This window comes from Mauremys mutica, chromosome 11 (assembly GCF_020497125.1).
Source record: "Mauremys mutica isolate MM-2020 ecotype Southern chromosome 11, ASM2049712v1, whole genome shotgun sequence".
Lineage (NCBI taxonomy): Eukaryota > Metazoa > Chordata > Testudines > Geoemydidae > Mauremys > Mauremys mutica.
In genome coordinates, this window is record NC_059082.1 from 66,763,722 (window position 1) to 66,786,581 (window position 22,860).

The 22,860-nt window shown below is 41.2% G+C and overlaps 1 protein-coding gene across 1 annotated transcript; it reads right to left on the minus strand.

Annotated features, from left to right (window-relative positions):
* Positions 1-2,417: 2,417 nt before the first annotated feature.
* On the minus strand, positions 2,418-13,885 carry LOC123344649 (trithorax group protein osa-like). The gene is made up of 3 exons (XM_044981078.1): positions 13,878-13,885; positions 10,141-10,681; positions 2,418-2,815 (listed from the first exon to the last, which is right to left on the minus strand). The coding sequence occupies exons 1-3, from the start codon at positions 13,883-13,885 to the stop codon at positions 2,696-2,698; spliced, it is 669 nt and encodes a 222-aa protein (XP_044837013.1). The 3' UTR covers positions 2,418-2,695.
* Positions 13,886-22,860: the final 8,975 nt, after the last annotated feature.

Genomic DNA, 22,860 nt, shown 5'->3' on the forward strand with positions numbered 1-22,860 from the left:
AATCACCTTGTTTAGTAGCAGCAACTGAACAGTAAAAGTTGCAGGGAGCAAGTGATTTATATTGAATATAAGTCACAGCTTCTAAACTAGTATATATATGTCCCCAAGGATAGTGTTGGATGATTGAGGGAGTTTAATTCTTTTTTGTTTATTCAGAGTTTTCTCAAGAAAGACAATTCTTATTAGCAATGTTTTCTTGCCTCCTCAGGAAGTCTTGGCAAACCTGTCACTCTGCTAATCACCAAAGAAGGAATAGGAAAAAATGAATGTTCCTTAAAAATAGACTTAAAGGCTTAACTGTGCCTATTGATGAAACATCAAGCAATTAAAAGAGAGACCTGTATATTCTCTCAAGTGTGAAACACTCAGTTGGTATCACATTACCAATTCCAGGAGAGCAACTCTAATGATCAAGCCATGTCTTCACCTGCTGTATGTAACTGCTGATGAAACAGAGAAGAGGTGTATGCTCTCTATTAATGGTCAGTTAGATAGAAAACACCTCCCCAAGGGCAGACGCGTCACTCTGAAAGGCACACCAGTGGGCATTAACATCTGTCTTAAATCAACAGCTACTGTGCAATGGCCATGTCAGAGCTGATTAAGGAAATTTCTGTGAATGAATATCTCTAGCGAGACTAAAATAAATCAGGTATGTGCAGTCTGAAAGTGTGTATACATGTTTAGAAAAAAAATGTTCTTTCCCTTAATGCTTGTTTTATTTTAAGGGGTGTTTTTGAAAAAAGCCTGTTAAACTATTTTTTATGTTCTTGTCGCTAACTGAGTATCTGCAGTCTCTTACTCTTCCTTTTTGGGGGGGTGGAGGGAGAGAACGTGTCTCTCTTTGTCCTAGTTCTCAGATACAAGTAAACTGGTATTAATATTAGAAGATTATATTATCACTGAATTTATCAAGATTTGACTAGTTTTCAAATTACTTATGCCACTGTTTTGAAGTTACATTTTTGGCACAAAACAACACTTACTTTAGGAAGGTGGGGTTTTTCCTTATAAGTGCTTGTTTTCCTTTTTGGCAATAAAAGTGTAGTTTTACATCTATTACTTAAATAATTGTTTGTAGACTGGAAATACCTCTTAAACTTAATGTCAAAATGTCCTAAAGCCTTCTAAGAGTATTATTGCTGATAAATTTAAATATTGCAGGGTTTCTTTTGGAAATGTCTCTATTTATTTGGTTAAAATACTTCAAAGAGACTTTGAAGTACCCCCCCAATGTTCCTATGTTGCCAATTTAATAAAATAAAACATGCAACTTGTTTGCCGTTAAATAGATGCTTTAAGACTGTTAATTTTCTCAACACTTAAACACTTAATCCAAATCAACCCATTTTGTAGTGAGATTTATCACTCATTTGAAAGCTTTATTGTAAACTGATGCCATCAAAATGTAATTTCTCTCTCTCTCTCTCTCTGCTAGGCTACATTGCAGTCTTTTTATTTGGAACTGATTTTACATTGAGGATAATATCTACTATACTTGTACAAGTCTTTTAACCTCTCTGCCTTAGTTTTTCCATATCTATTTAAACTTAAGTTATAGTTATCTATCTCTCAGGAGTAAAACACTGCAAAAAAATAGAAATGTGTCAAAAGACCACTACAAAATTATTATAGATTTGCATCAACAGTGAAACAAATCCAGGGCCAATTTCTGCACTAGTTTATAACCCTTGTTGCAACTCTGACATCTAAGGTCCTCTCTCTTTAAATAAAACTCTTTAAAAAAAAAAAAATCCACTCCAGTGGTACAGTCAATTTTAAAAAGAGCTTCAAATCCCTATAACTCAGATTCATAAGGCTATGTTACCTTTATTAAGCTAGCTAGTGGAAATCACCTGGCACACTTTGATATTGTTTTAAAGTATTGTATAATAAAATGCTTTTAAAATAATACCTAAAATTGTTGTGACCATGAGCAACTTGCTTAATCTCACTGCATCTTAATTTCACTGTGAATAAAATGAGGTGTGCACTTAAACTTCATAGAGCACTTTGTGATTACCAAGAAATATTAAAACAAACTACGCTTTGGCTTTTGGATTTGTGGTTCTGCAAACAATGCTGAAATAATTGAAAATATAGCAGATCAACATTCTGAACATAGCTTGCACAAATAAGAGATGGGGTGAAATCCTGGCTCCACTGAAGTCAATGGGAACTTTGACATGGAATTCAGTGGAGTTAGAATTTCACCTCTGATCTGTAGTGAGGTCAGAGATACTTGACAGAAGCAGTATCTGAGTTCATCGGTCTTTCTCCTGTTACATGGGGTCATTTCACAAAGATCTTTGAAGAACTTCAAGTGCTTGTGAAGTGATCAACTTTGGCAAGAGAAACAGAATCATGAAATTGGATCCTAACAGATATAATATATATATTTTTAAATTATAGTAGCACTTAGAAGATCTAATAGAATCAATACCTGTGGGACTAGGGGCTTAAATTTTGAGGATGTCATTTTAATGCTCTGCAGATACTTTGTGTTTAAGATCGCAAATTGATTTGCATCTATTACAATGCATTTTAGTTCAACAAACATGTTCTGAATCATAAAAACATTAGTACTACTTCAGTAGTGCAACATTATGAAGAATACTCATCTTTTACTATAAAAGGCCATCTTGCTTTCCTATAGTTTTTCATAATGGTTAATGAACTGTTAATGGTGCAAAACTTATGAGATCGTAGCCTTTTGTATTGTTTCCAACTGTGTATTTACCCATCTGTCAATGAAGTGTACAGAACCATATTCTTCCATAGTAACCGTCGGAGACCATTGTATTCCCGTGTGCACCTGAAAGGACCAGAACACAAACATACTGATTAGCTCCTAGAGGGCTTTTGTATTACCTAGGGAAGATAAAGCAAAGATTTAATTGAGTCCTATCAAATTAAAAAAAAAATCTCCAAAAGTAAATACAACTTGTCAACATTTAAACAGTTTTCACAGCTAGTTATTAATCTTATGACTCTGAGGGTGTGTTTTGGTGCCTATAGTCAGAAATGTCATGGAAACAAATTTGTCATTTTAGTCAATTTTTCCAGCAAAGCCAAATTGATGTCTTTCACGTGAGTTCCTGTAGCACCTGTTGTAGTACATCTGTCCTCACCCAATTTGGCTTTTCAGCCTGTAAATGCTCATATTACTCACCTGAGCAAAATTGGTGCAGTTTTTCTGGAAGGGCTGTGTGCTGTCCTAAGAACTCCTACTGATGTCAGTATATGGTCCTAAAATTTGGTTGTTCAACAGCCATTTTTTATCCAAATGGAATGGAGAACATGGAATTTATTCAGATAATGTGGTGTCACTCATGTAGTGAATTTGGATAATATTTGACTGTTTCCTCTGTGTATATTCAGTTACCTTTTATGAAGGGGGTTGGAGGAGGTGAGTGTGTCATTCACCCTATAAGGTACAGAATATTTTTTAAGAGGAAAATGACTCTACAATCAAATCAGTAGTTGCACCTGGAGCTACTTTAAAGTTAAAAAATGCAAGGAAATCTGGGGGATAGGTGGACCCACATACACTGGCTTTCAGTCTTGTGACTTAACCACAAATATCTTACTGTAGATTCTTAATTGGAACTTGCTGTTGCTTTTGAAACAGAACCATCACATTTGCAACTTTTTTTTTTTAGGTGATTCAATTTTTTTTCCTCAGAAAAACATCCTGTGGGATAATGTCTGTAATAAAACCACTCCCCAGTGAAGAAGTGGCTTTACCTGCTGCTGATTCTTCAGAATCAGCGAGAGTAATGACAAGTGAACCCAGTTTTTTCGTTAGAGATAAAAGTCCATGGACTTATTATAACAAGCCCATTACACTCATTGCCATTGGAGGACTGGTCTTTTTTGGTGGTATCATTCTCACTGTATTGTACTTTAAATACGTAAGTGTCCCATATGCCCTGGGACCTGTTTGTCTTTCCATTGGACTGATGTTTCTCATCACAGGAATTGTGTGGATGCCAATCATTAAACAGACAATCAGATATAATGGGCTTCTGAGAAGAAAATATCCAAGAAAATCCAGAGCTGCATGCAGTTCCAGTGTATGAATGAAACTTTTTTTTTAAATGGTGGTGTTTGTTTATCTTTTGTGCCAACCACTACAATGCCAAAGGTGAACTGAAAAAAACGTAAAGATCATCTCCATTGTACTTGTTTCTAATGTCTTAATCTTTTGCCTTTGTATTAAAAAAATAAAGCTTCTGCTTTGAGACAGCTAATGTGATAAATATGCAAATACAGTACTGAAGTTTAAAAGAACTACTAACTTAACCCTTTTTGGAAATATCAAAATATAGCTTGCTTTAATAGAAACCAACAGTTGGAAGACTTAAATGTTCTCCGTTGGGGGTGTGGGGGACAGAAGGGCCTTCATATTCCACCACTAAAGGGTGTAGGCACTAACAGTTCAGGGCAACTGCAGCTGTATTCCCCCTCTAGGCTCCCAGCGGTCACTGCTCTGGGTTGGAGCCCCCCCATCTCTCTTCCTCTTCTCTGGGATCTCTATAGTGCACACAGCCCCCTGCCTATACTGTGACCTCCTCAGCAAAGTCAGGATGCCTATGCTAGCCTCCTTTACTTTTCTCCTCAGAGACCATACACAGTGTAATTGCCTTTAGTTAAGCTAACCCACAGCTCTTTCTAAGCAAGTGCACTTTTTCTTATGCTAAAAGCATTAGAGGAAACATTAAAATTCTTGAGTATGTTCTTCATGGCAATGTAAAGTGTGTTTAAGTACAAGCCAGACCGGGATTGTGGGTACGTTGGCATCTTGCTAGTCCATACTGAAGCCTATGCTGCCACATTAATGCTATTACTACTCTGTGTCCTAGCTCGATTAAAGTGTGCTTACCTCTGCTCTAAGCACACCTTCATGCTGAAGTAAAGACTCACCTGGTGAGGCAGAACAAATGTAGCTTAAAGTTGCATTCTTTGGAACTCAGTAAACCCACTGGCCTAAACTTTTGCTGCCAGCACCTATGCTAATTCACAAAAGCCTGGGCAGGTTTATGGGGTGAGCACTCCAGACTCTCCATAGCTGATGTGCCACAATGATGCCCTTTATCCTGGAGTTTTTTAAGAGAGCAGTGTTGGGCCATTATCTCTAGCCCTAAATTGTAACCCTGCACCCGGGGAATCATCCCTTCTTCTAGTCTTTGAGGCACAATTGCACTCCTGGTAGGTTACATGGGGGCCAGGATGCACACTAGGGTTGCCAACTTTCTGACTGCAGAAAACTTAACACTCTCTGCTCACTCCATTTCCATGCCCGTCACTTGCTCTCCCCTACCCTTGCTCATTTTCACTGGGCTGGGGCAAGGGCTGGGGTATGGGAGGGAGGGAGGGCACCAGCTAGGGGGTGCAGGCTCTGGGATGGGGCCAGGGATGAGGAGTTTGGGGGTGGGAGGGGCTCTGCCTGGGGCAGGAGGTTGGAGTATGGGAGGGGGTACAGGCTGTAGATGGGCTTGGGGGTGGGCCAGAAATGAGGGGTTCAGAGGGCAGGAGCAAGCTCTGGGCTGGGGCAGGGGGTGAGGGCTCCAACTGGGGATACAGGCTGTGGGGTGGGGCTCAGGCCAAGGGGTTTGGAGGGTAGGAGGGGGCTCAGGTTGGGGTATGGGCTCCAGGCAGCGCCTACCTCAGGCTGCTCCCGGAAGTGGCCAGCATGTCCCTCTGGCTCCTGGGCAGTAAAGAGGCTCCGTGCGCTGTCTCCACCTGCAAGCACCACCCCCACAGCTCCTATTGGCTGCAGTTCCTGGCACTCAGGGCAGCATGCTGAGGCCCCTTGGACACCCCTATGCCTAGGAACTGGAGAGACATGCTGGGCACTTCCAGGAGCCCTGCGGAGCTGGCCTCTGCGGCCAACTGGACTTTTAGTGGATGCCTGGCAACCAAAGGTGCACCATCCTCACTATCTGTGCAAGCTCTTCTTCAAAGGCTAAGAGCTATGCTTAGTCAGAGTTGGCTTTCCTTGGGCCTGGCCTAGGTATCTGTGTATAGATTTAAAATACCTCAGCTCTATCAGAGCCAAAACCCTGAAGGATGTGAGGGGAGGGGTGTCTACTTCAAAGAGCTAATCTGGGTCTGTATCTTGCCTCTGTGCCTGTAGGGCAGGAGGTGGTGTAGTGACTTTGGTGGGGATGGGGCAATGACTGGGCTCCTCTGGCACCGGTCCCCTGCTGGAGTTGGCTGGAAGGACTGAAGGTGGGTGCTAGGGCTGCCTGACAAGGTGGGGGCAATGAGCAAGCCTCCACTGCCAGGCAAAGCCCTGCAGGAAGTGGGTGGGGAGAAGGAAGACAGGCAAGTGCATCCAGTGTTTTCCCCAGTAATTGAAATTAGGGGTGTATGTTCAAATTTATGGGGGAGCAGAGCCGATGAGGGCCGAGACCATGAGGGTTAAGGTGGGCTGTATGGCACCATAGTAAAAACTGAAAAATGTTTCATGACCATTTTATTAGATTCAACTCACATTTTAAAATCATCACACAAATTAAAGTTGACTACTTGAGCCTTCTATGAAGCACTACATCTACATCCTTCTTGGTTTCTGGTTATAATTTTGCACAACTCTGTTAATGAACTTCTTGAATGCAATGCATTCAGCTTTGGTGGCTTTTTGTGTGTCCCATACTTCCATTCCTTCAATTGATATGCTAATTAGTTCAGTCACATGATCAGGCAGAAGGCAACTTCTTTCAGAATACACAATTCTATTCAATGATGAAAAAGAACTCTCAACTGTAGCTGTTGTGACTGGGAGTAGCAAGAGATGAATTCCTACTTCTTTCATCCTGGAAACAGCATAAAGATTGGGTCAAGCCACTACTGATGATAAAAAAAGAAGTTGAAGTCAAATCTTCATTCATTTATTGTACGATATTCCACTCTGTGTTCAAATTCTCTATTCTGTCCTGAGCACATGGCAGCCCCATTGCTAGTAGTGCCTCACCTCCAATCAACTGTCAGTGTTTTATAGGACAGGGATCTGTAACAGCTATGTAGAGGTTGAGTAGAATCTAGAAGTCGCTGTTGTAGATTTTTAAGAATCAAGTATGTGTACTTTTTTGGTTGTCTTAAACACTTCTTGTCCTCTTCACTTAAGGATTCAATATAAATGCCTTCATTAGTCAACTTCTGGACTGAAATCTTTGCTTCTTCCACTACCTCACCTACAAGGGAGGCAATGATACAGAGGCCTTCTTAGAAAATTTCAAAAGGGCCTGCCTTGGGTACAATAGCTCTACAGGCCAGTATATGGTGGAGCTGAGACCGCAGCTCAGTGGACCCTTAGCAGAGGTGGCAGCTGAAATGCCTAAGGAACACATGAACAGCTACGAACTTTTTAAAACAAGGCCAGAATTAGAATGGGGCTAACACCTGAGCATGCCCGTTGGCAGTTCAGAGCCCTAAGGTGGAAACCAGAGGTTTCATTTACCCGACACACCTACAACATTGTGAAAAATTGGGATGCCTGGATATCAGGAGCAAGTGTTAAATCTTTGGAAGAGTTGCCCCTCCTAATGCAAATAGAGCAGTTCTTAGAGAGTGTTCCTGAGGAAATAGAAAGGTACATTCTAGATGGGAAGCCCAAAACTGTAATTGAGGCAGGGGCGATTGGAGCCAAATGGGTGGAGGTGGCAGAAAAGAAAAGAAAAAAACTAGTAGCAGTTGGAGTGAATATCAGAAGGAGCAACCTGAAACAAAACCCTACCACTGGGGGCAGCCCAAGGCCCCACCTACATCCCAAGGAAAACCCCAAACCCCTTATTGTCCCACCACACCAGTCTCCAGCAACCCACCTTGCCCCAGTGACCAGTCCACTGGGCAATGTTTTAAATATAATGAGCTGAGGCATATAAAGGCCAACTGCCCCAAGAACTCCAACAGATTGCAGTTCATTACACCAGAATCACACCAAAGGTCCCCAGGCCCAGATGTCTGCCAGAAACCCTCAGAGCGAAGGGAAACTGTGAGTGTGGATGGGAAAAAGGTTATCACATAGAGGGACACTGGAGCACAAATGTCAGCTATCCACCAATCCTTAGTGGACCCCAAATTTATCAACCCAGAGGCCCCAGTGACGAATCAACCCTTCATGTCAAACTCTTTAAACTTGCCTACAGTCAAGTTGCCTGTCCAGTACAAGGGCTGGTCAGGAATGTGGACTTTTGCAGTCTACGATGATTATCCCATTCCCATGCTGCTGGGGGAAGACTTGGCTAACCATGTGAAGCTAGCCAAGAGGGTAAGAATGGTCACCCGCAGCCAGGCTAAGCAAACCTTCACACCTAGCTCCGTCCCTGAGCCTTCTACAAGGGCCCAGTCTGTGTTACCCGAGACCCAGACTGAGGTGATGGAACCAGACCACATGCCCATGTGTGCGGCAGCAACAGTGGATCCAGTCGCAGAGACCCAGACAGAGCCAGTCTCAGAATCGGAACTGGCAGAGCAACCAGCACCAGAACCATTGCCAGCACTGAATCCAGCGCTTGCAACCCCGTCTATAACTTCAACGCCAGAGGGCACTAGCGAGCCTGCACTGGCAGCAGCAGATAACCCTATGCAAGAGGCTCAGCAGCAGCCTGAAATACAACATAGCACACCAGCAGAGAGCGGTTCACAGTCCACAAAAACAGCTCCATCACCTACATCACTTCCAGAGGAACCAAGCCCAAGTCCACAATCCAAGGAGGAACTGATGTTTCCAGCATCAAGGGAACAGTTCTAGGCTGAGCAGGAAGCAGATGATAGTCTCCAGGGAGCTTGGACGGCAGCATGGAGCCACCCACTGCCTCTCAGCTGTTCTAATTGATCCAGGTTTGTTGTAGAAAGAGGACTTTTATACTTGAACTGTGTTGTGTCTCCAGCATTCTTAACAGCCTCATTAACCCTCACTGGTGTTGTCCTTGGTCATTGAAGACTGAGTTCAGAGGTGCTTTCACATGAGTTCACCTCCCAGGTGAGGGCAAGAAGGCACCTTGCTCATTCCTCCAGCTGCTCACTGTTCGCTCTGGCCACTGTTGTTCGTTGTGCCACTGTTCACTCCATTGCTCTGTTGCCAATGGCTCTGCACTGTCACCTTCTGCTGCCACTGTCTGTGACTTCTGCAAGTTGGTCTTGAGGTTCCACCCAGCTGTCAGTGATTTGAGCTAAGCTCTCAATGGGAGAACTTCACTGCTAGTGCAGACTGGGCTATCTCTTCCACAGAAATACTGTCCCACAGCAGGTCTAAGTACTTAGACCTGAAGTGATGTCAGCTATAGTGGTCACTTAACAAAACAAGACTATCTATGGAGTCTAATCAGCTATCTTTAAACAGTGGAGAGGAGCAGGTCAAATAGTACCTGTGACTCAGGCAGACCATCAAGCAAAACACCTGTCCCCACCCTCTCTCTTGATGCCCTCAATCAGCACAGGCTAAGTATAGTTCTACTGCCCTTGATTCATTCAATAAGAAAAACAACATTTCATTACCCCCTGCATTCAAGTGATTTGTTGTAACCCAGCCCCAGCCAAAATCTATCACTTGGGCAACACAGCTCTGTTTGCTGGATACCTGGGTAGATTAGGTGTGAATGTAAATACAATCTGGTCCTGAAGCCTTTCCCCCCAGCTCATCACTAGCTGTCAGGGAGAGCTCATTTAGACTTTGCTTACAAATCATAATTTGAAATTATTAGGTTGGACAACATCACTGAAATGAATGCACTGACATGGTCATAAAAAACAACAGCTGTATAAGGAAGCTACTCTATGCTTATACTTCTCAAATCTATTATACTCTTTCAGATACATGTATTGTATCATCCACTTAATATGCTTTTAAAGTGTGTATTAATGTTTCAATTTCAATTTCCAAACAATCACTAAATTTGGCAACACTGCGTGTAACTAGTTCACAAAACTGGGGGGGGGAAGGGGCTGTTGGGGAAATTCAGGGGGGTGTACAAGATCCCTGAGTGCACCCACTGTGCACAGCCCCCTCACACCGGGAGCAGCTGCAGCGCCAAGGGGCTCCGTGGCTTCTCCCCTCGGTCCTGACTGACTAGTGAAGTGAAAGGGGCGTGTCCTCCGGCGCGGGGAGAAGGCGAAAGGGGCGGGTCCCTTTACCTGGGGATTTTTGTCCTCAGGTGTGTGGGGGGGCGTGTCCTCACTCAGCGGTGTGCCTGGCCGCGCCCGCCCGCCCGGGCTGTTCCTAGTCCCCTCGCCATGGCCGCTCCCGGCGGGCTGGGCCGCTGCGTGGCCGCCTTCTGGCTGGCGCTGGCTTTCGACGCGCTGGGCCTGGTCGTGCTGCTGACCGGGGTCTTCGCCGACCTTTTCTTCTCGGACCTGCTCATTTACGCGGGCGGCATCGGCATCTTCCTCAGCCTCATCTGGTGGGTGTTCTGGTACGCGGGCAACCTGGAGGTGCCGCCCGCCGAGCTGCGCGACGACGTGGGGCTGGGCCCGCCCAAGGGCCGCGGGGACAGCCTGCTGCGGGGGCTGGTGAGGGGGCTGAGCACCCGCATCTCCACCGCCTTCTCCTCGGCTCCTCGCGCCCGCACCCCGGCTCCCGCGCCCGCCACCGTGGAGCTCCAGCCCGCCGACAGCCCGGCCCGCACCCAGCCCGCCTGAGACTCGGCTCCGCGCCGCCAGGTGGGACCAACCGCGGCTTCAAAGAAACGGAGAAGCGGCGGCGATGACATGGGGAGAAGGGGACAGCGCCCCCGGGCCGGAGGAGGGAGCCAGGGCCCCCGCCCGAGGGACGCCCCGCTGCCTGCGCCGGGCCGCGCTGGCACCAGGCGGTGCTGTAGCTAGGGGGTGGTTCTGCCTCGATTTCCGAGCGGGAAGAGGGGCCCCAGCCTCGCTGGCGGGCGCGGCCATGAGCCCGTGTGGGGGATCAGGGCGAGGTGTGCGGCCCGGGGGGCTTTGACATGGAGTGTCTGGGAAATACAAGCTGGGGGCGGGAGGAGGCTGCTTTTCCTAGGACAAACAGAAGAGACTTTTCAATGATATTTCCATGGTCCTGGCAGGGGACCGCAATGAGGGTGCCACAAAGGGGTGTAGTTTAGAATAAGGAGGACTGATTAGAGAGGCAGAGCAAAAACTTCTTTTGGCTAGAACCTAAGGAGATCTTTTTTTTCCTACCTGGGTTTCTTTTGTCTGATTGAACTTTATATATATATCTACATTTTGGTCCTTAATGGAACCATTAACACACTATATAGTTAGATGACTTTTTTAAAAAAGACTTTGTAATCTGTTTCAATTCATTTGAAATGTTGCTGAGCTTGAGTAATATGATAGAATTGAGAAAAGAAAAAATTGGTCTGAGTACCAGGAAAAGTCCTAAACCTGGGTTATATTATACTGTGGGGACATAATTCCTTGGGAACTGCTGCTTGATGTATTTAAAGACAAGGCTGGACAAAACACTGGTAAAAGTGATAGTGGGTTGGCAATTGGGTGGTTTAATGAACTGATGGTGTCTTCCATCTTAAAGTTATGAATCTCTATACACTGTACATGTAACAAAGGTTATTTTAGCCCCAAAGATTTACAATCTAAGAACGTACTACTATGCATCTCACCAGGCTGTTCAAACTGGGAATATCAACTAGAAAGAGACCAGTGCCTTGAAACAGCTGAACAAACATTAACCTTTAGTCCTATCAGCTTTATTGAAGAAGAGTATCACTTCTAATTACTTGGTATACCTATCCAAGAGAGAATAAAATACAGTGAAATCAAGGACACTGTATGTACCACTCTTGCTTTCTTATATCCTTAGAAGTAGAATTGCAGCCAACAGCTTAAAATTCTACATACAAATAGTTCCTTTCCCTGATCTCTATAACCTCCTAAAGTGGACTTGCCATTACATACTGGGTAAAATTTTCATAGTCACTCAAGTGACTTAGCAGCCTAAAACCCACTTTCAAAGGTCACTTGATTGCAAGTCCTATTGAAAACTTTGCCCAATGTAATTGTTAACCCAATATGTATATTTAAGGAGAAAAGAATGCTTACTAAGTAATGATTTAACTATAAAAACTTGTCAGTTACCATATGAAAGGCTGCTATATTATGATATAAGCAAACTTGCTGACCACTAAACACTTTAGTGTCAGTCCTGTTAATTTTGCACAAACTTTTCTTTTAACAAGCAGCAGATAAAAAGCTGAACTAATTGAAAGGGCTACCCACCTTCCCTCTCCCCCCCAAAAAAAGTTTTTGTTTGCTAAAAATGCTGCATAGATGAAAGGAAATAAGACTATTATTTCCTCTGTACTGGCCCTTCTGAATTCTGAGAGGAAACCTTATAGGTGGGGAGATAACTTAAAGCAGCATGCCAGCTCCACTTTCCTGTATGTGAAACCTATAGGAGGAGATAAGGGGACAGCACAGCATTGCTCCAGCAGGTGACTTGGTGGCATTTAGTTTATCATTAACTATAACTGCAATTAGGAAAGGCTTTCATTACCATATGACTTGCTTTTGTTTGCTTCAGAAGTTTAGTGACAGCCACACCCAGAAGTTTTAATATCTTGACTCATGGCAATGGACACATTTTGAGCTGAAGGAGAAATAACCAAGATTCACAAATAACTAATTGTTACTAATTAATACTAATATTAATTAGTTACTAATTAATATCAAATAACTAAAATTCACGAATTATTAGATTTATACTTGCACTACAGAAAAGGAATGCTTTGAAAGAAAATTTATAAAGTATGGCTAGTGTTGTTTATCTTAAGATTGTTTTTATTATAGCACCCAGATGTCTCAAATAGCACAGTCTCTGACTCAAAGGATTCAGGTTAGGATTTTCGAAGGGGCTAAAGTTTTTTGTGTAAAATGGATTAGAAATACCCATATAAGTAAAACAAGTAGGTGGTATCTGCAAATTTAGCCTACTTTAATGAACATGAGTTCGTTCAAATATTACTTCAAATGATAAGGTAGAAAAGGTTCCTGAATTTTAACTAGATTTCATATTCACTAAGTCCTATTCTTTGAAATGGGATTCATTTGTGGCTTCTATTTTTTAGTTACCTGTATGGAGCCAAGTTTATTAGTTAAATTTATAAAGTAAGGTATAGGTGGCACTGTGTAATACATGAGCTCTGCCAAGTAAATAGCAGGTCTCTGCTTCAAATAGCTTTTTGTCTAATTGCATCGGTGAGTAGAACACAGAACACAAACTGAATTACATAAGATTCAAGGTAGTAAGCTTCACCTTATGCATAGCATTCCCCCTCCCCCTTGGGTAGGGGTAGGGGTGTTTGCATCTGAATTAAACTGAGTCTCCATTTCATAAGGCTTATGAAAATTGTTTTCTAGAAGTACTTGGTATTTTGTCCCATAAATGAAGATTGCTTGCTGCTGGGACAAACCTGGGAGAAATTCCTGAACTTGACTTACTGGACTGAATGTTTGGGGCAGAGATGCTGGAAAGATTAGTCTGTTAGCAGAGAATGTTTTGCACTGAAGTCAAAGACATTTCATTATTCCGTAACTTTGTATTACTTGAAGTCTAAAAAGGTTCAAGCTTTAAGCAACTGTCTATATTTGTAATCAAAGTAAATCTGTTCTAAAACTCAAATTAATTTAATAAAAATATTAAAGGTAAAGAACACTTTGGATAACTTATTTGCCAGAAATATAGGTAAAAAACATAAACTTTTATTGTTTCCCCCCTTCAGCATCTACTGAAGACATGACTACTGATATTACTGCCACTTAGGGAAAAAACTGTTGTGGCATGTTGAAAAACTGGAAAGAAGATTTCCCTCTTGAAGAGGATTCTTTATTTATGGAATAATCTCTGCTACCTTACTGGAATCTATACCAAATAGACTTACAGAGCCATCTCTCTGCCAAATGTACATATTTCAGGGTTGGATTAGAGAATTTTAATTGTATTTATTGACAGCATTTCAAGCCATTTGAAAGATTCCTCTGTTTTTTTAAATTGTTATATTAGATTTCTCATGTGAAAACTAATTGGTTTACACTTTTAACAAAATCTTAAACAGTGTTTCATAAGTAATTTCAGCATCTCATGTATAAATACTTGTTTAAAAGCCTGAAAAAGTACGATGAAAAGCTCTAATTTTAACCAAGGTATAGAAATTAAATTACTGTGAACTTGTTTTTACTGTGGCAGTGCAATGCCTTATTTGTAAGGGTGCTTTTGGTATCCCTTTGTGAAGCAGTTTTGGAAACAGCTGATGTAAGATTATAAACGTAATAAAGTTTTTTTTACTGTAAATACACAACTTACTGTGACCCAATGTTTAATGATTAATGTCCAAATGTACTCCTTTTCCAGATTTTTTTTAAACTGTTTTAAGTATCTTAGCTGGACAGATAAAATTAGTGAGTGTTTTGACAAGGCAACCATTTCTCTCCTGGCAGAACAGGGACTGCTGTAATGTGAAGAAGCAGGATCGAACTATGAGATGAAGCCTTAGGACAGTATTTTGGGATAACATTGCAGCATTCTAGAAACTACACTTTTTTTTTTAAACTTGAGTAAAAAACAATTGTTTTTGGTAGTGCTTAACCTACATAGTATTACTAGTTTAATTCCCCGCCCCCTAGAAATACAGTTTAAAAATAGCAGATGTAAGAATAAGGAGGAAGAGGGTTTATATTAGAGCTAAAGGTAGCTGAAGACCTGGGTTGGACAGGTTCCTGCATGAGTTACTGCTTATCTCTCTTGCTGAATAAAGTGAGCATGGGATTCAGTCCTACCATGGGCAAATAAAGGTGGGTCTTACACCTGCATTGGATTTCTGTGTGAATCATTCTTGTGTGCCACTTGCAAGTTGTTGATTTAATGAATTAATTAATGCAAAAGAATCTGGATCTGTCACAACTGTGGCAGTCACACACACAATCCTCTCCAGTAAATGGAGTTAAGGTGTCCTTTTCTGCTGGTTACTTCCTCTTCATTTTATAGGGATTTTATCTCCGATTCTGTCCAGGGAAATGGAATAATCTTTTTTTCCTGTAAAACTATCCAGTGGCCACCTTGATCTTTCCCTCTCAGCTAATGACTGCCTGAGATCATCTGCTTTGTTTAAGGCACAAAATATATCCTCACTTCTACTTGCAGTACTGCAAGAATAACATTCATAGAGGGTTTGTTTTTAAAAAAAATTACAGCTAGAATAGGTTCAGATGCAGGGTTTTTTTTTTAAAAGTTCCTCTATTTACAGACATGAATTTTAATAATGCAGTTGCTAGGAATATTGAAAATTGCTTTTTGGTTCAATAGCGTGCTCTGAGACACAGGATTTGGCTAGGAAGTACCATAACTTCTGTCTCTAAACTGGATGGCTTTGAATTAGACATACAAGGCAGACATCTATAGTAATGTGAAACTACTTTAGGGCTTTTCCATATCTGCACTTAAGCTTCCCACTGGACAGTCACATCTATTTACATTAGTTACTGTTGTACTGCTAACCAATTTATGGGAAGAGTGAGATGGAACAGAATGTAGTTAATTCTAACTGATTTATAAATCCTAATTTTGTACCTTTATAGGAGTGGTTATTTGTGAGGTAGACACAACAGAGCTTGATTTTTTTTTGAAGTTCCTCACTGAGTTGCAAGAATTAGTGACTGCTGCATTTGTGAACAGTTTACTATGCAAGCTTTTAAAGCTAAATTTAATCAGTGCTTTTTTCACTTAAAGAAAAAAATTTATTTTAGAGAACAGTAGTGATCTGCAATCTGTTTTAAAAGTACTTTTACCCCTTCCTTAGTTTAGACACACTTCCTGATGATAGCATGGCAGGGATTTTATAAATAGTGTATTGAGTGGTGTTGGCTATTTCAAGTTAATATTTTACAAACAGAAAAGGCAGCCTGCTTTAATTAAGGACAATTTGATGGATTCAGTCTTCCAAATGTTGACTTTTTAAAATGTTTCCATCAGCCGTATTTCCCAAATGTTGTTGTTAAGATATCATCTTTGGATGATGTATTTCCTTCCTGTGAATTTGCAACAGAACATCTAACTGTAAATAAGTGGAATATTAGTTCTCTACATTTAAAATGCTGTTTTTAGTAGAAGACCCACAATAGTACCAATAGGCCCACTGTTAAACTCCAGTTAGTAACGTCTTTAGCTATTTCTAACACTTTTCCATTTTAAGATATGACAGTCATATAGATATGAAATCCTCTTCTTTAATTTCACTATTAAACTAATGGATAGGCAGCAGGGGGGACTGACTTAAATCACACAGCGTGCTTTACTCTTACAGATATCTTCTGTTAATGCTAATAGTTAAATGTGTAAATCCGTACATGCTGATAACTGAAGTTAGGAAGATAAATCTTTCTCCACAGCAAATTTTGTCTTATGACTCAGCAGTGAATTTTCACAATATGATTTTTAGTACAAACCTGTCCTTTGTTAGGCTTTCAAATGATTGTTTCAGCAGAAGCTGTATTTCTAATTAAATTAAAAATCCTGTTATTTACTTTAAGCCATTAGAAATCCTGTTTATTTCTATATGATTATCTTATAAATTTTCACAAAAGTAAATATCAAACTACTGTGATGCGAAAAATTATACAGGTTTGAGACAGTTTGAGATTTCATTGATGCAAACAGTTTAATGCTTGTCTCTCTCAATTTTCTTTTCAGCACAAAAAATACTGGGCTAAATTTATCCATGGTATAGCTTTATTGAAATAAGTGGAGTTATACTAGGGATTAATTTATCCCGCTGTATTTGTCTGAAGTCAGTGTAAACATTAAGAAAAAACTAGGGCTCACGCAATTAAAAAAATGATTTAAATACAATTTAAATACTTGTGGATGTTTTCAACATTTTCAAATATATTGATTTCAATTACAACAGAAGTGTACAGTGCTCACTTTTTATTTTTAATTACAAATATGTGCACTGTAAACAAAAGAAATAGTATTTTTCAGTTCACCTAATACAAGTACTGTAGTGCAATCTCTTTACCATGAAAGTTGAACTTGCAAATGTAGAATTATGTACAAAAAAACCTCCACTCAAAAATAAAAATGTAAAAGTTAGGAGTCTACAAGTCCAATCAGTCCTACTTCTTGTTCAGCCAATCACAGTCAAACAAGTTTGTCTACATTTGCAGAAGATAATACTGTCTGCTTCTTGTGAGAACAGGCGTTTGCATGGCATTGTTGTAGATAAGGCTGCAAGATGCACTAAAGATTCACATGTCCCTTCATGCTTCAACCAGCATTCCAGGGGGCGTGTCCATGCTGATGATGGGTTCTGTTTGATAACCATTCAAAGCAGTGTAGACCAATGCATGTTCATTTTCATCATCATGAATCTGATGCCACCAGCAGAAGGTTGATTTTCTTTTTTGGTGGTTTGGTTTCTGTAGTTTCCGCATCAGAGTGTTGCTCTTTTAAGATTTCTGAAAGTGTGCTCTACCCCTCATCAGAAGGCACTTCAGATTCTTAAATCTTGGGTTGAGTGCTATAGCTATCTTTAGAAATTTCACATTGGTATCTTCTTTGCATTTTGTCAAATTTTCAGTTAGTGTTCTTAAAACAAACAACATGTGCTCAGTCATCATCCGAGACTGCTATAACATGAAATATATGGCAGAATGCAGGTAAAACAGAGCAGGAGACATAAAATTTCCCCCTCAAGGAGTTGAGTCACAAATTTAATTAATGCATTATTTTTTTTAAACAAGCATCATCAGCATGGAAGCATTTCTGTTGTACCAATGGTCGAAACATGAAGAGGCATATGAATCTTTAGTGCATCTGGCACATAAATATCTTGCAACGCCAGCTACAAGAGTGCCATAGGAATGCCTGTTCTCACTTTTAGGTGACATTGTAATTAAGAAGTGGGCAGCATTATCTCCTGTAAATGTAAACAAACTTATTTCTCTTCATGATTGGCTGAACAAGAAATAGGACTGAGTGGACTTGTAGGCTCTAAAGTTTTACATTGTTTTGTTTTTGAGTGCAGTTATATAACAAAAAACCCTACATTTGTAAGTTGCACTTTCTTTCGTGATAAAGAAATTGTACTACAAAACTTGTACGAGGTGAATTGAAAAATACTATATCATTTTTACAGTGCACATATTTGTAATAAAAATATAAAGTGAGCACTGTATTCTATTGTAATTGAAATACATATAATTGAAAATGTAGAAAAATATCCAAAATATTTAATACATTTCAATTGGTATTCTGTGGTTTAACAGTATGATTAATCCCAATTAATTTTTTTGAGTTAATCATATGAGTTAACTGCAATTAATCGACAGCCCTAGAAAAAACAGTCACATGACTGTGCTGCCAGGTCTCATTTGTAGTTCTAGATATGGTGTTTCACATCCAGCTCCTGGGAGTTTTAATTTTGTCACTTCCCATTATGTGCCATAGTGCTTTCTGTCAAAGATTATTTCTTATTTTAATTACTCCTTGGGGAATTCTGCACTAAAAAGTTAAAAGTTCTGCACACAATATATTACAAGACTGTATATTTTACTTGTCAAAATAACACTATATAATCATGTCCGTTTCTATTAGTTTGGTGATTTATTTCAAAATACCTATCAGCAACTATGTCTGTAACAATACAGACCCCAAAAAAATTCCTCCAGGAGTAGAGTGTTAAGGAAACCTTTATGACAACCCAGTTCCTATTTCTCTGCCCCCTCCTCCCACAGCCCAGCTGGGGGGTGTCCCCCAGCCCAGCCACTTGCATGCACCTCCTACTTCCCAGAGCCTAGACGCAGGGCACCCCCTAGCCCAGACGCCCACACCACAGGGTGATCCGAAGGCCAGACACTTGCGCGCACACACCCTACTCCCCAGAGCCCAGCCATGCCCCCCCATCAGCCCAGACATTCACACACCCTCCCTACCCAAGCACAGCTGTACACCCCCTCCCCTCCCAGACACTTGCACCCCAGAGCCCAGGGATCCAGAGGGAGAAACAGCCTGATGCTGGGTCCTGGGTTTGTACAGTTTCCCCTGCATGCCGCCTCCTTCCTTCAGGGCATGCTGAAAACTGCCGCTGCCAGGAACACGCCACCTCCCTCTTCTTCCCCGCACCCTATCTTCTACTTGCGAGTTGGGCTCTGCTGGGTCCGGTGGCCCTAGTGGCAGCCAGCAGCTTTACTGCCCATTTCTGTGGGAGTTAAAGGAAATTCTGTGAAAAAAAACCATTAATCTCTGTGCAAATACTGCATGCGCAGTGGTGCAGAATTTTCCCAGGAGTACTTACTTCTCCTTTATAATATTTCATATAACCATCTTTTTATGTAAAAGTTGTGAGTAGCAAAGAAGTATTTTTCTCTCAACCTATTTTACTGGCATCTCATGACTTATTTCTATTTACTGAATTAAAAATAGTTTAGAAATATTATTCTATTCATCTCTGACTTGGTACAGTGTTAAAACTTTAGATTTTTGATTTGGAAGCTTTGGTGTAGTGGGAATAATACATTGATTTGGAATGACTGATGCTGTAATTACAGCTATATTTTTCATTTCCTGCAAACTGCCAGCCTGCCCTTCACAAACTAACAATAGTTAAGAGTAATCCCTACCTGCACTGAAAACAGGTTTAGTGGGACTCTTGGAGAGCTGTACGGCAACTCTCATAGCAGTTAAACAACAAAACAAAACAAACCCCAAAAGCAAGCCCACCCCCAACCCACTTTCAGCAGTGAATACTGCTGCTGAACAGTTCCAGTGGGAAAGGCTGGAGACTAGCAATTCCCTTGCTGTGACCTTACCGACCACCCCCCTCATAGGAGGGGTTAAGGTGGACTATAATAATGGGGGGTTGGCTCCCTGCTGTACCAATCAGAGGAGTACCTAACTGCCCCCAGCTCGCACAATTACCAAGCACCTCTCCTTAATTCCTTTTCCAAGCCATTTATCCGTTCTTTAGTGCCTTAATTTATGGAGTACCTGCACTGAACATCCGCCACAAGGAGGCACCACCCATTAGCTTGGCTGCCTCCTCCCCACACCCAGCTGGGTTCCCAGATGTCTCCCAATGCCCTCTTTTATATCAGCCAAAAATAAGGCAGCACCTGAGTCTGACAGGTGCACCCCATCCTCCCGAAATAACTCCCGTGCCCCATAGAATATGCCAGGATGTGAAATTACTGTCCCTGCCAAGGGCAACAAATAACAGTGGAAATGCAAGCTTTTCCCACACTGCCATCAGTGTCCCAAATGTGCTACTGAGGGACCACCAGGGGCAAGATGTTAGTTCATTCAGTACAAGGCTCGCCTATGGCACTGGAAAAAGAACCATGTCTAGTAGAACTGATTTTAACACATTGTTCCCTAACTTGCTTATAACATTGCATTACATAGTTAAGAGGAAACCTTAACTGTGATTCCTGTGGTTTTAGTACATTTAAGGAACAATTTGGTCCTGTCTATAAAATGGAGCTCTGTGGTAAAACAGTTGACTTACAACACATCTGCTACAACATGTCACCCATCTCCTTGCAATATAACTATATTTGTAATCTGAGATGCACCTGTTGTTCCTTCAGTCTTTAGCCTTGAGACTGAAAAGTGCAAGGTAAGGCAGTGGTTTTTGTTACTTGGATATCTATCCATTAGGAACAGAACTGAGGGCACTTGTCATACTAGTTCTAAATACTGTGTGTTTTGTACTCTCTCTTTCTTCTAAAACAGTCTGTCATGCACTTGATATTAAGTGCAATAACCAAACACACAACTGATTGAAAGGACAAAGGCCAAGAATAATCTCACATATTGCTAGAGCTATTTCAGGTGAATTACTTGGAGAATAGAAAGTTATTTATTCAGTTAGGCTATTCTGAAATCCTTTGAAGCTGCAGGCAGCTTGCCACTCATGGCAAATGTACCTGAGGATATTTCAATGTACATTTCACTGTAAACAGTGGTACATTATTTAAGAATTAATGATGGAAAAAACTCTCTCAGTTTTTAAATCATAGTTTGTCCTGGTTATTCAGAAAGCTTTTGGTATGTCTATGTGATTCCTATTACTAAAACAAAGCTGTGGCACTGAAAATTCCCTACAGAAAATAGTGTGGACACAGTTTTCTTAAAGCAAACTTCAGGGATAATCTGAAAAGTTTAGATCTGTGGTGTAACGAGACTGCACTGAACAGATACACTTTAGTGTTGGCAAAATGCATTAGCATTTAGCCACAGAGGTAATGAACAAGATTGAACTAGGCATGAAAATTTCGTAACAGACTGTGGATTAATAGCATAACACACAACTATACAGGTGAATAACATTTGATTTTTAAAAATGTATGTTTATAACAAGAGGGGAAAAATCATTTCTAGGTTTTTTTAACATAGTTTGAAGACAATGACATAAACCCCCCAGCATTCCTATGCCAAAACCAGAAAGTATCCTGAGATAACCAGACACTACTGTGACAATAACCTGCCATACCCACAAATACCAGCCAGAGTGTTTAGTTAGGATTCAGTGCTCCCCATGCACTCTGCTCCATCCTAACACCCTTCCATACCATTGTACTTTATTTATACACATCCATCTCCCACTTAAACCACACACCGGAACTAACAAACTAGAGGTGTAGCCAAGATAGAATGGAAACCCTTAATTCCTTGTCTTCTTGCTTAAAAAGGACAGAATGGAAAAAATTGATAGGAAGAATGAGGTATGATGCCCCCGTCTTCTCCAAAACCAAAATAGGGTTACTACTCCTCCTTTTACCCTTATGGAAAGTCCCTTCCTCCACCCTAAGCAGAGCTGAGATATGTCTGCAGGTAAGCTTGCCCTGCAGATAGAGAGCAGACTTCATTCATCAGGGGTATCTCGCTATGTGACCTTGAGCAAATCACGTATTCTCCGTACTCAGTTCCCCATCTGTAAAATAGCAATAAATCTGATGCCTTCAGCAGCACTAAATCCACACAATTTTTTTAGAGCAGTTTATGGTGGTCTGCAAATATTCAAATTAACTCATTACATTATATATAAACCCAAGCATACATGGAGCTCCACAAAGCTTGGTACGTATGTTCGTTGGACTTGAGAGGTTGGGAGGGGTTCCTGATATCACTCTTGTAATGCTAACTCAAAGCAATCCATCTCATTTTACTTTGCTCCTCAGCTCTTGAAGGCATAAGAAAAGTGTCCTCTGTGGTGAAGCATTGCTAGCTGCGCAGGACTGGGCGTCTTGCACTGCCTATTTTCCTCTCATGCCCATACTTCATGTTATGTTGCATCATAACCTCATAAATGGTTTCTTGATTCTTCTCCATATTCAAAGCCTGCACTTGCAGTTTTGCCTGATTTGATGCTTTGCATGTTTGTATGGCTTTTTAAAAAAAGTTAACTTTATAGTCTCTGAGCAAATACATACCTTAAGTTCTGCAGCCCACCACCAACCTGTCTACTCAGAAAATGTTTTTTTTGGGGGGGGGGAGGAGGGTCACAATTTCAAGGCTGTCTCTTTAGCTTCCATTCTGTAACATTCCTCAATACTTTCTTGTGCCTTTTACACTCATGTGGAAGAGGAATCTTTCATAGATTTCATTCTTTTTAGGTATTCTGCTAGGGTCCCATTAAAATCAGTCCGCTCTATGGGTGAGAGCTGGAAGTTATTAAAAGTATCTATGACTCCTGCACCAAGTACAGTTAGTAAGACCACTTTATCAACAGCACCACTCATTGTCTCTTAATCCACATACAACCACCTCTGTTTGAAGCACTTTCACAATTCATGCATCCTTCCCTTAATTCTAGTGATGATCTGGCCATCCAGCCTTACCAGTAGTGTATGTACAATTCAGGGGTCTGG

Coding starts and splice junctions, on each gene's coding strand:
- LOC123344649 (XM_044981078.1), bottom strand. Junction 2,816..10,140: donor CTGAGGACAAAAATCCCCAG/GTAAAGGGACCC, acceptor TGGTCCTTTCAG/GTGCACACGGGAATACAATG.